The sequence below is a fragment of the Staurois parvus genome, unplaced genomic scaffold (assembly GCF_062004578.1).
Source record: "Staurois parvus isolate SC_StPar_1 unplaced genomic scaffold, SC_StPar_1.0 ptg000162l, whole genome shotgun sequence".
Lineage (NCBI taxonomy): Eukaryota > Metazoa > Chordata > Amphibia > Anura > Ranidae > Staurois > Staurois parvus.
The window spans coordinates 314,422-329,763 of NW_028317958.1; the positions used below are offsets into that span (position 1 = coordinate 314,422).

The 15,342-nt window shown below is 44.9% G+C and overlaps 1 protein-coding gene across 1 annotated transcript in view; it reads right to left on the reverse strand.

Annotated features, from left to right (window-relative positions):
• Positions 1 to 2,473: 2,473 nt before the first annotated feature.
• Positions 2,474 to 15,342, reverse strand: part of THOC7 (THO complex subunit 7) — a 31,258-nt gene continuing 18,389 nt past the window's right edge. Inside the window, exons 5-8 of the mRNA XM_089675991.1 lie at positions 9,845 to 9,902; positions 7,144 to 7,210; positions 4,362 to 4,431; positions 2,474 to 2,821 (exon numbers count right to left, since the gene is read on the reverse strand). Of these exons, the coding sequence (XP_089532117.1) occupies positions 2,763 to 2,821; positions 4,362 to 4,431; positions 7,144 to 7,210; positions 9,845 to 9,902 (254 nt within the window). The 3' untranslated portion in view covers positions 2,474 to 2,762. The remainder of the gene's footprint in view (positions 2,822 to 4,361; positions 4,432 to 7,143; positions 7,211 to 9,844; positions 9,903 to 15,342) is intronic.

The window sequence follows — 15,342 nt, forward strand, 5'->3', positions numbered from 1 at the left end:
AACACGTGCAAGATCTCATGTTTTCTGCACCACACTATCTTTTGCAGACACGCATAGTTGCCTTTAATTCTTAATGCTTCCCCCCAACCATCTAGCAAACAGGTGCGTGTTCACACCCGCCAAAACCCATGGTACCACAGTTTGGTGTGATTTTAATTTTTTTTTTAAATGGACTGCCCTAAATGTGACGCGTGGGAACGTGCACCTCTGAGATAAGAGATGTGCATTCTCTCCTGAATCTTGGTGTACTTTGTGTATTTCCTCCAGATCTGTGGTAGAATGGGGGGATTGGGTGCACTGCGCAGCCCGCTCCTAAACCTGTGCAGGCTGGATACCGTTCATGTATGTGATCCAGCCAGCATGTGCTGCCCACCCATAGTAAATGTACTGTAGGTGGTCGGCAAGTGGTTAAAGCAAAGTTTTTCTGTCTAGAGTTCAGCATTCAGCACTAGTGGCTTGATCGGGAGGACGTCATATGACGTCCACCCGGAGTGAGGAAAGGCTCACCCAGACATCAGTCTGCTATTGGCCGGGTGGGAACCAGGTAAAGGGTGCAATGGACTATTAATGGCTCCTAAGGATTAGGTATGCTCCTATATTCATCCTAGATTTGTTCTTTGGCCAAAATAGCCCTTCCATTAGCTTCATTATTTTACAGAAAGAAAATAAAACAACACAAACAAGATTAGAAAAAAAAGCTGCAGGACACGAATAACACAAAAAAAACCCCCAAATTGGGCATATTTATAAATCTGCGAATCTGACACTCAAACATTAACTACAGGAGTGACTTTGAAGAGTATGTGTTTTAAATGACAGTGATTGATTCACCACCAATGAATGTTTAGTAAAAGTAACATTAAAAGACTAATGTTGGATTAAAAAAAAAAGCAAACAATCATACTCACCTAAGTGGATGCAGCATTGTTCCGATGCTGCCTCTGTCCCTCACTGCCTCTAAGACCGAAAACTGAGAGATCAACCGCTGATCGCTCAGTTCCCGGTGTTCAGTGATCAGAGAGTTGATGATTTCAGTCACTGGTTCTCTGCTCTGCCCCTCCAGCACTCACTAGAGCATTGGGATGTGGAGGGGGTGGGAGCGGCTGACTGAGGCCAAAAAGTTGGGATCCCAACTCCCAACAAAGAGTCTGGACCAGCTGAGTGATGCCAACCCACAGCAGACTTTATACCGAAAACACATAGTGCATTCCTGTGACCCATAGGAGAAATAAGGCCAAAAGAGTTTTGGTCCTACTTCTCCTTTAACCTTTATATGCCCCTAAAGGAAATAAATGAAACTACAAAAAAAAAAAACCCCTCCAAAACGTCCCCTAAAATGTAAAAAGTAGATCTTTTGTTGTTCAAGCAAATGTACCTAGGCAACTCAATGAGCAAAGGTGTGAGTTTCCATCTTGGCAACATTTAACTCTGAAATGCAATTTTGCCAACATCAATCTGCTCATTCCCTAATTGTCATGCTTTATTTCTTTAAATTTTAGTTCAACTTTACCAGAAACCTGCCTATGCAGATAAGGGGTGTCTGTGGATAATAACAAAAGGTGTGTCTCGGACTAAAGTTTAATAATACCCTTGCTATAGGTGTAGGCCATTTATGTACCTTATGATGCCTGACTGGAATACTCCCAGGATGTTGCTAAGTGAGGCCTACTAAGGTCTCAGGAGGTATGGAAATGGCCCACACCTATAGCAGGGGAATTTTTTTCAACTTTGGTCAGAGCTGCACAGTTTGTTTTTAACTACAGACGCCCCTTGTCTGCAAAGGCAGCTCTTTGGTAAAGGTGAACTATGTCTTTAAAAGTGGTTGTAAAAGAAAAAAAAAAAAACAAAAACCACAACAAACATGTCTATACTTAGAATTCTACAGAGTGGCCCGATCCTCCTCTTCTTGGGTCCCCTGCCAGTGCTCCTAGCTCCTCCCCTCTTGCTGGTGCCCCCAAATAGGAAGCAGATTCTCATAGGGGCACTTGTGCAGGATCATTCTCGAGTCCCGCTCCTGCATCCATTGACACAGACAGCGGGACTTGGCCCCACCTCCTGCTCCCTCATCACTGGAGCTGAATGACAGGAGCGGGAGCCAATGGCTCCTGCTGCTATTGATCTGCCCAGTGAGGAAGGACAAAGCCCGGACAGCTGCAGCTCTCATTCACAGCGCTGGATTGCAATAGGGCTCAGGCAAGTATGGGGGGGCAGGGGGAATACATGAAGGTAAAAAAAAACATTGAGGCTTTAGAACCACTTTAAGCTAAAATCCTGTCAGATAGTAAATATAAAAAATGTATTTTCACATACAATTAAAATACATACCACAAACATGATGTATAAAGTGTAGAAACTGATAGCAGCCATTTCACATGTGTCAGAGCAGTGAAATATTGATTGGTTTATATAGATTTGTTTTTTGACTTACTGAATAATTCTGATAGTATAAAAAAAGAAAGTTAATGAACAGCAATGAAATCAAAATCTTACTCCATTTTATTTTAACTTTAAAAAAAAAAATGGTTCAAATGCAAAACAAATATTTCCTGTAAAAATCTATACCAGAGACAGAACATAGCTTTTGCTTTTATGATGTGTTAAAATAGGACAGGGGCTCTAGCCCTTCTTGCTCTGTCCAAAAGTTAAAAAAAAGTTCTGGTTGTAGTTGAACTATAAAGCAGCTTCAACATGAAATCCAGAATATTAAAGAATATATAGAAAACATGGAGCTAAACTAACAAGACACAAAAAAAGGTGTATGTCTACTGAGTTCCAGTTTCCATCTGCACATCTTGAGATTCTTCAGCCAGTTTCTCATCATCTAGAAAACAAATAAAGAAATAAGTATCCCATATATTCATCTGCCCCTTTTTTTGTCATTCAATCTGCAACACTGTATCTTGTACCCCTGTAGGTGATTAAGGTGACTTGTTGCAAACAAAAAAATGTGTCTTTCCGATCTTCACCCTCTTAAGGATCTACACTGGCTGAAGCATCTCTAGCATTCGACATACTTTCATGAGTGTCAAATGCCCGATTCTTCACTGTTCCCTGGCTTCTATGTCACTACTGTTGTTCTTCTGTAGTCACTTGGGTGTTCGCAGAAGGAACCACATAATTCACAGGGTGAGTAATAAATATTTTTTTCACAGGAAGACTTTTTTTTTTGGTGCTTGACACACATGTAGATATTAATTTCAATCAATCAGAAATAAGAGATGAAATTCTGCCACAGCAGACTGCTTGCCAACATCGAAACCTCACTACATTGATCAATTCACGGGTGTGTGGTTTACAATACCAATTCAATTTTCACTTTTTGTCACATCATCAAATATTCATTTTAATTATATTAACCTCCCTAGCGGTATGGTTATTTCAGATTTGTGGTGCTGAAAGTGGTACATTATTTTGCATGGAAATATGTAGTTTTTTTATTGTAGGCTGTAATATTTAGGAATAATTCACTGAAATCTGTCCGAACAAGAGTCTAGTAAATATCCCGGGTATGATAAAATTTGAAACACGAAATCATAAATTATAATTTAATAAATAATCATAAAAAATAATAATATATTTAATTCAATAATATAATCAAACCAAAAACACTGAAATTTGAAATATAGCGCCAAGTTCGCACATCACTGAGCAAAGTCGCAAAATCGTTTTCAGTGTCTGATGACGAATTTCCCCACAAATCATTATCACTCAATTCTGCAAGTGGTTCTGATTTACTATCGCTGTTCTCTAGATGATCTAAACCCGTTTTTTACCTAAAGGGATGCTTTTTGGACGCCATGGACTTTTCTAAGTTTCCAGGCAGAAAGAACAGTCAAAATGCAGGCAGGGCACAGGACAAAGCAGTAGGGTATGTGAAATGGTTTGAAACAGCAATGTTTTACTATGTAAAATTCGTTTTGAAAAAAAAGAAATTTTAAAAAATTTCCCGCCGGTTCCAGCGCCCGTACGTCCCGACATCACAGGGACCAGAATACAGAAGCCGGATGCCGGCATCGGCTGGAGGAGATGGCCGGGGACGCTGCAGGGGACACATCACGGGAGTGAAGGACAAGGTAAGCTCTGCAGGGAATCCCTATGCAGCGCCGCATGGTATTCCCAAGTGTAGCTCGGGGTTACTGCTTTTGGTACTGACATTTTACCCCGAGCTACACTTGGGAATACCGCCAGGGAGGTTAATAAATGTTTGGCTACCTTTAGCTTACTTTAGACTGATCAGCGATCAGATGATTGGTTGGTACGGTATAGCACACACTGTGGTTGCTTTTTACCTTACAAGCAAAGCTCATCTACTCACATCCCTGACACTTTCAAAAGGATAAATATTGGACAGCAGAGCTTACTTTCTAGGGTTTGCTGGAGTTCATGAATGGTGCTGAGGAGGACGTGGAACTGTTTTCGTCTTAACTCCAGCTAAAAGACAACAAAGACAAATATTGATGAATTCATTTCCAAACACTATTATATGATTCTATAAATGTACATGTACAGATAATTATCATTTCATTCTAAATGTGCCTGTGTTTTGTGCTGTCTGGTTCTTAAATACCAGAGGGCTAAATGTAAAAGATAAGCAGAAAACACAAACAGAAGAGTAAGGCAGGCCATAGACGGGCCGTTTATCGGCCGATAAACGAAAAATTGGTCGGCCCCGTTGCTGATGCTGCCACCCATGTCCATTTTTCACGGATTTTCCAGCATGACCGATAAAAATAAATGAGGAGATCCGTGAAAAACGGCTGATGGGCTGGCCCCACTAACGGCGTGATTATCGGCCGATTTTTCGTGCCGACGAAAATTCGGCCGATAAACGACCCATCTATGGCCTGCATAACAAGTGAATTTACTGATCATTAATCAGTAAGGCATTATCAGCCAATCCATAATTTTCTTCTTTTTTTTTTAAACTCAGAACTGTTTAAAAGGTAAAATCTGACTAGTTCTTATGAAATTTTGCATAACATTACCCTTTGCACTTATGTATGTATTTTACAGAATATGCAGCTCTACAAATTTAGGCATAAGTGGCATGTCAACTGACCCAAAACTTCACTACATCAAGTTGCTGCACACCGATACCTTAATTTAATGTCATATGACACTTATATCTGATCTCCATGTTTAATGTCCTTTTAAATAGATGATTTGGGCCAGGTTGGCCCAAACAAACTATTACTGCATTAACAGGCGTGCTTGCTGGGCAACTTCCCATCTCTCTCCCGGAACAAAGTGGTCAGGCTGAGCGCCACTCAGCCATTCATGGGAAGTTTTAAAAAGGTTTATGAAAAAAAAGCATACGTGTACAGACAATAATATTAAAATAAAGGGAAGGAAAGGTCCCACAGCGCAGCTGGGTGATATTAATATATCAGTGACAAACATATCCAGCAAAACAGCATATCAATGATGAGATGACCCCCAAAACAGGAATGGTTTTACAGGTGGAGGCCACTGCCATTTTTTCCCTACTCATCTTTTCTGTTTTCACTAGTTTTGCATTTGGCTAGAGTCAGTGCCACTACTGGTAGCATGAGGCGATACCTGAACCCTACAGAGGTTGCACAGGCAGTCCAACTCACATCACTGCGTGCCATTGCTAGAAGATTTGCCATGTCTCCCGGCACAGACTCGGGAGCATGGAGGAGATTCCAGGAGACAGGCAGTTACTCTAGGAGAGCTGGAAAGGAGCATAAAGGCCCTAACCCATCAGCAGGACCGGTATTTGCTCCTTTGTGCAAGAAGAAACAGGATGGGCACTGCCAAAGCCCTACAAAACGACCTCCAGCAGGCCACTGGTGTGAATGTCTCTGACCAAAAAATCAGAAACAGACTTCATAAGGGTGGCCTGAGGGCCTGAGTCCTCTAGTGGGCCCTGTGCTCACTGCCTGGCACCAGAGAGCTCGATTGGCATTTGTCATTGAACACCAGAATTGGCAGGTCTGCCACTTGGTGCCCTGTGCTTTTCACAGATGAGAGCAGGTTCACCCTGAGCACATGTGACAGACGTGAAAGGGTCTGGAGAAGCCGTTGAGAACGTTATGCTGCCTGTAACATCGTTCACAATGACCGCTTTGGTGGTGGGTCAGTGACAGTCTGGGGAGGCATATCCATGGAGGGATGCAAAGACCTCTACAGGCTAGACAATGGCACCCTGACTGCCATTAAGTATTGGGATGAAATCCTTGGACCCATTGTCAGACCCTACACTGGTGCAGTGGGTCCAGAGTTCCTCCTGGTGCACGATAATGCCCAGCCATATGTGGAAAGAGTATGCAGGCAGTTCCTGGAGGAAGAAGGAATAGATACCATTGAATGGCCCCCACGTTTGCCGGACCTAAATCCAATAGAACACCTCTGGGATATCATGTTTCGGTCCATCCGACATTGCCAGGTTGCACCTCAGATTGTCCAGGAGCTCAGTGATGCCCTGGTCCAGATCTGGGAGGAAATACGCTAGGACACCATCCTTCGTCTCATTAGGAGCATGCCCAGACGTTGTCAGGCATGCATACAAGCATATGAGGGCCATACAAACTACTGAGTACCAGTTTGAGTTGCTGCAATGAAATTTCAGCAAAATGGACTAGCCTGCTGCATCATTTTCTCACTTTGATTTTTGGGGTGTCTTTGAATTCGGTGCTCTGTAGGTTGATCATTTTCAATTCCATCAAACGATGGGGCATCCTTACGTTCCTAAGACATTACCCAGTCCATATCAGTATAGATATCCAGAATGATATTTTTCCCCATTGAAATCTGATGTGTTTTCAAAGTGTTCCTTTCATTTTTTTTCAGCAGTGTATAAACTCCAATCAGTAATGAACAAACACACCGATCATTAATGATTGGTCCCACAGTGATAAAATCACCCTACCAGGGAGAGTTTGTATTCTGCGAATGAATACAAACCTTCCTCTGAATGGCAGAGGTGGACAGATGACATCACAATCTCCACCTCAGCCAATCAGAAGAAGCTTTGTATTCATTCAATTGTAGGTGTAGCGCGTAACTATCACCTTTACATATTTTAGGCAGTTTTTTTTACATTTAGAAATAAGACAGAATATCACAGTAAGCTCTGTAGCTAAAAGTACACAGCAATATCTTCCAGAAATTAATTCGTACCTTGTCTTCAACATTCTCCTTGGTGTGAGACAGCTGCTTCAGCTCCTTGTCCAATGCTTCCAGTTGCCTGAAATATTACACACAGCACAAATTATTATGCAGATTTACAACCTGTCTAAAATCTGCATAATAAATGAAACAGCCCTACATTTTACCAGTATGTAACCCATTGTACACAATCACAAAACTAAGGTACTTAGTGCAATGCCATAGCTTCAAACCAGAGTCTCACTTCTCATACTGAAATATAAGCGTTTTGTTTTGTCACTTTCCATCATCTCTAGTAATTTGGAAAATCTAGCTTGGAGAGTATGACCTATTATAAAGGATGTGGAAGTTAAAAGTACAGTTTAACGTCACTAAAGTGTATTTGTTCCCAAAAAAATTGAGTTTGAAAAACCGCTGCGTAAATATCGCGTGACATTAAAAAATTGTGAACATTCACCATTTTATTCCCCAGGACCTATGCTTAAAAATATATAATATTGAGGGTTTTAAGTAGTTTTCAAGCAAAAAATTATGTTTGTTACATGTAGGAGAGGAATGTCAGAATTGGTCTGGACTGGAAGTGGTTAAAGAAGAATTCATGGAAATGTTTCTTCCCATGCACTGGGGCAGTGACCGCACTGCATGAGTTAACTGCTCTTTTTGTGTAGGGGTGAGAGCGGAGATATACTTACATAATCAGATCCACACCGTGCAAGACTGGTACCTGTTACTCCCAAACCATACTCACCGCCAGGTGGTCTAAAGGTATTGTGCAGTAGGCATTTCATGATGTCATTACGCCCATAGACCAGCTCTGAATGTGAGGACAGCAGGAACATTCCACCACTGGATGTGGGCGAGCACGGTTTTCTGGAGGATGGGGGGGGGGGAATATAGCATTTCTATGAACCCCTAGACAAAACAAGCAGGTAACTAATTCAGTGCAGGCACAGCACCACTGCATGGAAAAACAATTCCCGGAGTTCTGCCTTAAAAGCTGATCTTCAGCTTTTAGTGAAGTATAAGTAGTGCATTTTAGTGATGCAACTGAGCGTGCATTTTGCAAGCTCAGTTGTAATAATTTTTCATTTTTCACAGAGCTTAGTGAATCTAGTAAAGCTCTGCTGATTTCCATCATCCAATCATGTGCAAGCAAAAACTCTGTTTTATTTTTTTTTTCCCCTTGCTCTTTACAAAGTGAAGCTTCACCACATTAACTAAGCTCTGGGGAAAATTAGTGCAACAACACAATCTATTTTCCTTTAGTAAATTCACCCCTGAATGCAGCATCTGCTACATACAGTATACAATGCTGTGTTTTGGCAGTGAGATGAGAAACTCCTCTCCCACTCCTGGAACAAAATTGAGTTTGTCTGAGCGCTGCTCAGCCACTCACAGGAAGTTTTGTATTTTTTGAATGAATAGAAAGCTTCTTCTGATTGGCTGAGGCAGAGAGGAGAGCAGATGACATCACAATTTCCGCCTCAGCCAATCAGAGAAACCTTTCTATTCATTCAGAAATACACAGCTATCAATGAGTGGCTAAGCAGCACTCAGACTGACTCAATTTTGTTGCGGGAGTTGCACTACCGGAACACAGTGCTGTATACTGTTTGTAGCTGATGCTACATACAGTGCATAGAATGTACACAGTGCTCCCAGCAGGCACATGTATTAGTGAAGCAAATAGTTAATTTGGACCAGCTGGGTCCACAAATATTTATAATTTTGCTAAAAGCTGGAGATCAGCTTTAAATGCCAAACACATAGCCATAACAATGGGTTGAATTTGGGTTCTATCTTGCCTGAAATACAAATTCATCTCAATAAAAAACTTTAAAATCCTAAAATTGAAATAAAGAAAAAAATAAATAAAAGCCGCACAATACAGGTCAAATGCAGCCGCAGAGCCATCACATTACACCATTGACGTAGATGACACCCTTCTGGCCTGCGTTTTAAGTTCATGTGAGACACAGAAAAAAGCCTGTCTATATGAGCTTATCTATATCCCATTGCACTCTCTCTCTCTATCTATCCATTTATATCTGACCCTTGGCGACTGCATGGACCGTCACTCGTAAGCAACTTTTTCCATGAATTCTCTTAGCAATTATTTTACAGGGTAGGTTGCCAGATCTTTCCCCAACCCCTACCATACAGGAAATCCCGCGTGGCCAGGGATGAAACTAGGACAATTTAGGCAACAGCCAATTAACCTACCAGCAAGTCTTTGGAGTGTGGGAGGAAACCCAAGCGAACACAGGGAAAACACGCAAACTCCATGCAGGAGGCGCCATGGTTGGGAATTGAACCCATGACCCAATTACTGCAAGGCAGAAGTGCTAACCACTAAGCCACAATGCCGCCCTCCCATTGCACACGTTTATGGAAAAATGACTCATCAATAGCGGGTGCTACAAAAACTACCAGCTGGATACTGGAGACATCACAGATAAATGCACATATTCGCCAGCACACCAAGGAACTCCAAATGTAGTCCGAAAGGCTTCACATGCCTGACAAAGGGGTCTTACAAGGCTCTGAAACAATGCACTTGTTCCTTTGTGATGTGATCTTTCTGCAATAAAAGCCTTCTAGACTACATTTGGAGAACCTGGGTGTGCTGGTGAATATGTGAATTCTATATGAGCTCTTATGCATTCACAAAATGTTCCCATAAAATAATGCAAGACAGCTAAGAAATACATACTTTAATGTCTCATGACGATCTGGGTGATTCTGTATCACTTTAGCTAATGCATCATACTCTGGAAAGATAAAAAAAAACAGTTTAAAAATCTATAAAACAAACTTAATATTATTGAATCTACTAAGTAATATGTGCATCACCATCACAACTTTGCAGAGACTGAATACCCACTGTACAGTTAAAGCTGAACTCCAAGTGAACAACCTAATACACATTGTTATGTCCACTCAATTGTGTGCTTTATGCACCATTCTCCCACTGCATAGCCAGGTTAGTGACAACTTTTCTCCAGTTGGCAAATTACAGCTTGGTCATGGACCAGTCCCAGGGCAGCTGATTGGACAATGAAGTGACCTTGTCACACTGATGTGGTCATCGCTCTGTTCTCTATCTTGTCAGCAATTGAGAGGTTTTTAATTGTTTTTCAACCTAGTAATTTATGAAGCTATGTCTATCAAATTTAAAGGTGATTCAGCGAGCGCTAAGATGATGAGAACATAAGCTGCTGATACACTACAAGGAAACCATATAACCTCTTGAATATATACAATATGAAAAAGTGCAGCGCTAATAAACAAATTAAATGTGCTATATCTGAGACTGGCCACACCCTCAATAGACAGTATGAAGTCCATAGGAACAATGTCCGGTAAATGACAAATAGATGAAATGGTGACTTTGTTACTCCCAGTGAGGCACTCATCAAAACCGTGTAGGAAATATAAGAAATGCGCACTCACCAGATGCGCATTAGGTAAGCACTATAAATATTGCGCTTACCTAATGTGCATCTGGTGAGTGCGCATTTCTTATATTTCCTACACGGTTTTGACGAGTGCCTCACTGGGAGTAACAAAGTCACCATTTCATCTATTTGTCATTGGAGTGCGGCTTCGAACGAGTGCGTAGAAGAAGCAGTTAAACGCAGCAATCTAATTATGCCTTCTCTACTTTCACAGGTAAATGCTCCTTTCTCCTACCTCCACTCTTAACTCCAAAACGCATTGACTCCTGCTGCCTTCCTCCTGGGTAAATGCTCCTTTCTCCTACCTCCACTCTTAACTCCAAAACGCATTGACTCCTGCTGCCTTCCTCCTGGGTAAATGCTCCTTTCTCCTACCTCCACTCTTAACTCCAAAACGCATTGACTCCTGCTATATTCAGAACAAATGGTGTATTTATATTTTTGTATATGTTGACCAGTTCTCACCTTTAGCTGCACCCGTTTTACGATCGGTGTCTGTTTCCTGAGAGAATCATCCCCCACTCCTCATGTGATCTTTATCAGCTTCTAATTGGGGTGGAGTTGAATGCTCATTTGAGCATCTCCCTATAAATTTAGATCAGCTCATGGGGGAGATCTCTGATGGGGGGCACAGTCTCTGATGGGGTGCTGCTTCAGATTGAGTGCGGCTTCGAACGAGTGCGTAGAAGAAGCAGTTAAACGCAGCAGTTGAACTAAAGCAGGAGAACCCAAGCAGCAGGAAGACACAACAACAGTTAGAAGCTCTACTGCATGCTGGAAGACTGCAAGCAAACACCCTGGGAAACCTCTTACATGCCTGAGACCCACTCTGTGTGCCTTTATATAATACGCCTCTCTTCTCATCATATTACTACCCTCTGTTCCCAAATCTCATTTCTCTACCCCTCTGCTCCACCCCACAACCTGTACATCTCCCCCTCACTGCTATCATCTCCCTACTACTGCTCTCTTCACCTCCCCAAAATGTCTCTTCCACTCCTCCTTCTCATTTTCCTCTCCTCCGTTCCCAAATTCCATTCACTATATCCCTCTGCCCCTCCCAAACATTTGTATATCGTGTCCTCACTGCTTCCCTCACCCCTCTATGGCACCCACCACCTCCTCCTATTACTCCACTCTCCCACTGACCCCAACACCTCCACTAGGAGTTTCTCACGCTCCTGCACATCCCGCTCCCATGCCACCTTTCTCACCCTTCTCCTCCTCCTAGCCGCGGGGGACATCTCCCCAAATCCTGGCCCTCCACCTCCCTCACCCGCTCAACACCCTCCCACTTTCACGTCCTACTGCAACCCCCGCAACTTAGTATCTGTCTCCCTGCTCCCTAAAATCTCTCCCCCGTTTTCATGTGCACTCCTGAACGCCCGTTCGGTGTGCAACAAGCTTACCGCCATCCACGACCTCTTTGTTTCCCGCTCCCTCAACCTCCTGGCGATCACCGAAACCTGGATCCAGCCCACTGACTCTACCTCCCCTGCTGCACTCTCCTATGGAGGTCTCACCTGGACCCACTCACCCAGGCCTAACGGTCGTAAAGGTGGTGGGGTTGGTCTGCTCCTGTCACCGCAGAGCACCTTCCGAGTCCTCCCAAACCCCCCCTCCCTATCCTTCTCCTCCTTCGAGGCCCACTGCGTCCGACTATTCTCCCCAACCCCCCTGAAGATTGCTGTGATATACCGGCCTCCTGGATCCATACCCCGCTTCCTGGATGACTTCTCCTCCTGGCTACCCTTCTTCCTCTCCTCTGAGCTACCCACCATAATTCTTGGGGATTTTAACATCCCTGTCAACCTCGACAACCCGGACACAGCCCGTCTCCTCCACCTAACCTCCTCCTTTGCACTTGCACAGTGCATACAATCCACCACCCACTCCGACGGAAATATCCTTGATCTTGTCTTCTCCAACCGATGTGCTCCCCACAACCTCACTAACACCCCCTTCCCTCTCTCTGACCACAACCTGATCACCTTCTCTATCTCCTCGTCCTCCAACGCCTACCCCTCCAAATATCACACTACTACCAGCCGTAACCTCCGCAACCTTAACCCTGCCTCCCTCCACTCTGCAGCTGATCAACTCCACGACCGCATCCTCCCCCTGTCCTGCCCCGACTTGGCTTTGACCGCCTACAACAATGCGCTCTCAACAGCCCTTGACTCACTAGCGCCTTTAACCACACGCAACACCAGACCCCGACCGCTCCAGCCCTGGCAGACTGATCACACCAAAACCCTCAAACGACAAAGTCGTGCCCTGGAGCGACTATGGCGCAAAACCAAATCCAAACAAGCCTTCACCCGCTACAAATCTGCCTTCCGCACCTACACCTCCTCCCTCCATGCTGCCAAACAGGCCTACTTCTTGACCCTCATCAAGGCCCTCTCCTCCAATCCTCGCCGACTCTTCTCTGCCTTCAACTCTCTACTCTCTCCACCCCCACCTCCACCCAGCACCTCACTCACTGCCCTTGAGATTGCCAATCACTTCAAAAACAAAATTGACACAATTCGCAAGGACATTGCCGCAACTCACACGCCCTCTCAACCTGTCCCCTCTCACACAGCTACCCCCTTATCCCCCCTCCCCCTCGACATAACCCGCAGGGACTTCGTCGCTGCTCAAACTCTCTCCAACCCCCTTCACCCTCACTCAGCTACCCCCTCATCACCCCTCTCCCACGGCCCCACCACTGCTCTGACCTCCTCTTCCACCCCACCCTACATTCCTCATACTGAAGCTCCCCCAACACTCCACACCTTTGACCTTACTACCATCGAGGAAGTCTCCAAGACCCTCTCTGATGCCCGCCTCACCACCTGCCCCCTCGACCCTATCCCCTCACAACTCCTACGACCTTCCTCCTCCTCCATCCTACGCTCCCTCACCCACATCTTCAATCTCTCCCTCTCCTCAGGCACTTTCCCCTCCCCTCTGAAACATGCACACATCACCCCCATACTTAAAAAGCCCTCCCTGGACCCCAATGACCCGAACAACCTCAGACCCATCTCCCTGCTCCCATTTACATCTAAACTCCTCGAGCGCCTAGTCTACACCCGCCTATGCTCTCACCTCAACGACAACAACCTCCTCGATCCCCTACAGTCCGGCTTCCGTCCCCTACACTCCACCGAAACTGCCTTACTCAAACTCTCCAACGACCTGCTAACCGCCAAAGCTAATGGACACTATTCAGTGCTCCTACTCCTTGACCTCTCTGCGGCCTTCGACACAGTCGACCACCCCCTCCTCCTCAAAAAACTACACTCCCTCGGCCTCAGAGATTCTGCTCTCTCCTGGATCTCATCCTACCTGTCACAACGCTCTTTCAGCGTTACCTATAATGCTACCACCTCCCCCTCACTCCCCCTCTCTGTTGGGGTCCCTCAAGGCTCTGTCCTCGGGCCCCTTCTCTTCTCCATCTATACCTCCTCCCTTGGCCAACTCATACACTCTCACGGCTTCAACTACCACCTCTATGCCGACGACACACAAATCTATCTCTCAACCCCCCACCTCACCCCCTTGGTCTCAGCCCGAATCACACACCTACTGAGCGACATATCAGACTGGATGTCGCTCCACTTCCTTAAATTGAACCTCTCCAAAACCGAGTTTCTTGTCTTCCCCCCAGCCCGGACACCACCCCCCATTGATTTCTCCGTCACGTCCAACAACGCTACCATCAAACCCGCCCTGCAGGCCAGAGTACTGGGTGTCATTCTTGACTCCAACCTATCCTTCCAGCCCCAAGTCCAATCTTTAACAAACTCGTGCAGACTCCACCTCCGCAACATCGCCAAAATCCGCACGTTCCTAACCCCAGAAACCACTAAACAGCTCATCCACTCCCTCATCATATCACGACTCGACTACTGCAACTCCCTCCTCACTGGCCTGCCTCGCCGCTGGCTATCCCCTCTTCAGTCCATCCTGAACACGGCTGCCAGACTCATTCACCTTTCCAACCGCTCTGTCTCCGCCACCCCCCTCTGCCAATCCCTCCACTGGCTTCCGATTGCGCAACAGATCAAATTCAAAATCCTAACGCTGACGTACAAAGCTGTCCACCATACTGCCCCGAACTACATCACTGACCTAATATCCAAGTACCGCCCAGCACGCACACTCCGCTCCTCACAAGACCTCCTTCTCTCTAGTTCCCTGGTCTCCTCCTCCCATGCCCGCCTCCAGGACTTCTCCAGGGTGTCACCCATCCTCTGGAACTCCCTGCCCCAACCCATCAGATTATCACCTACTCTCCTCTCCTTTAGGCGCACCCTGAAAACCCATCTCTTCAGGGAAGCCTACCCCACCCCCTGCTAACTTGCCTCCCTCCTCCACTCTTCCTACCACTCCATCCCCCACAGCTATCTCCTCCTGTGCCACCACCCCCTCCCTCCTAGATTGTAAGCTCGAAAGAGCAGGGCCCTCAATCCCCTCATGTTTTGCATTGTATTGGTATTGTTCTGTCACATGTTCTGTCTCCCTTTGTAATGTACAGCGCTGAGCGAACTATTGGCGCTTTATAAATACTGTATAATAATAATAATAATAATTTACAGGACATTGTTCCTATGGACTTCATACTGTCTATTTGAGGGTGTGGCCAGTCTCTGATATAGCACATTTAATTTGTTTATTAGTGCTGTACTTTTTCATATTGTATGTCTATCAAATTTATTTCAAATACAAGGGAACTACATACTCTGATAAAAGGTCTCTCTCT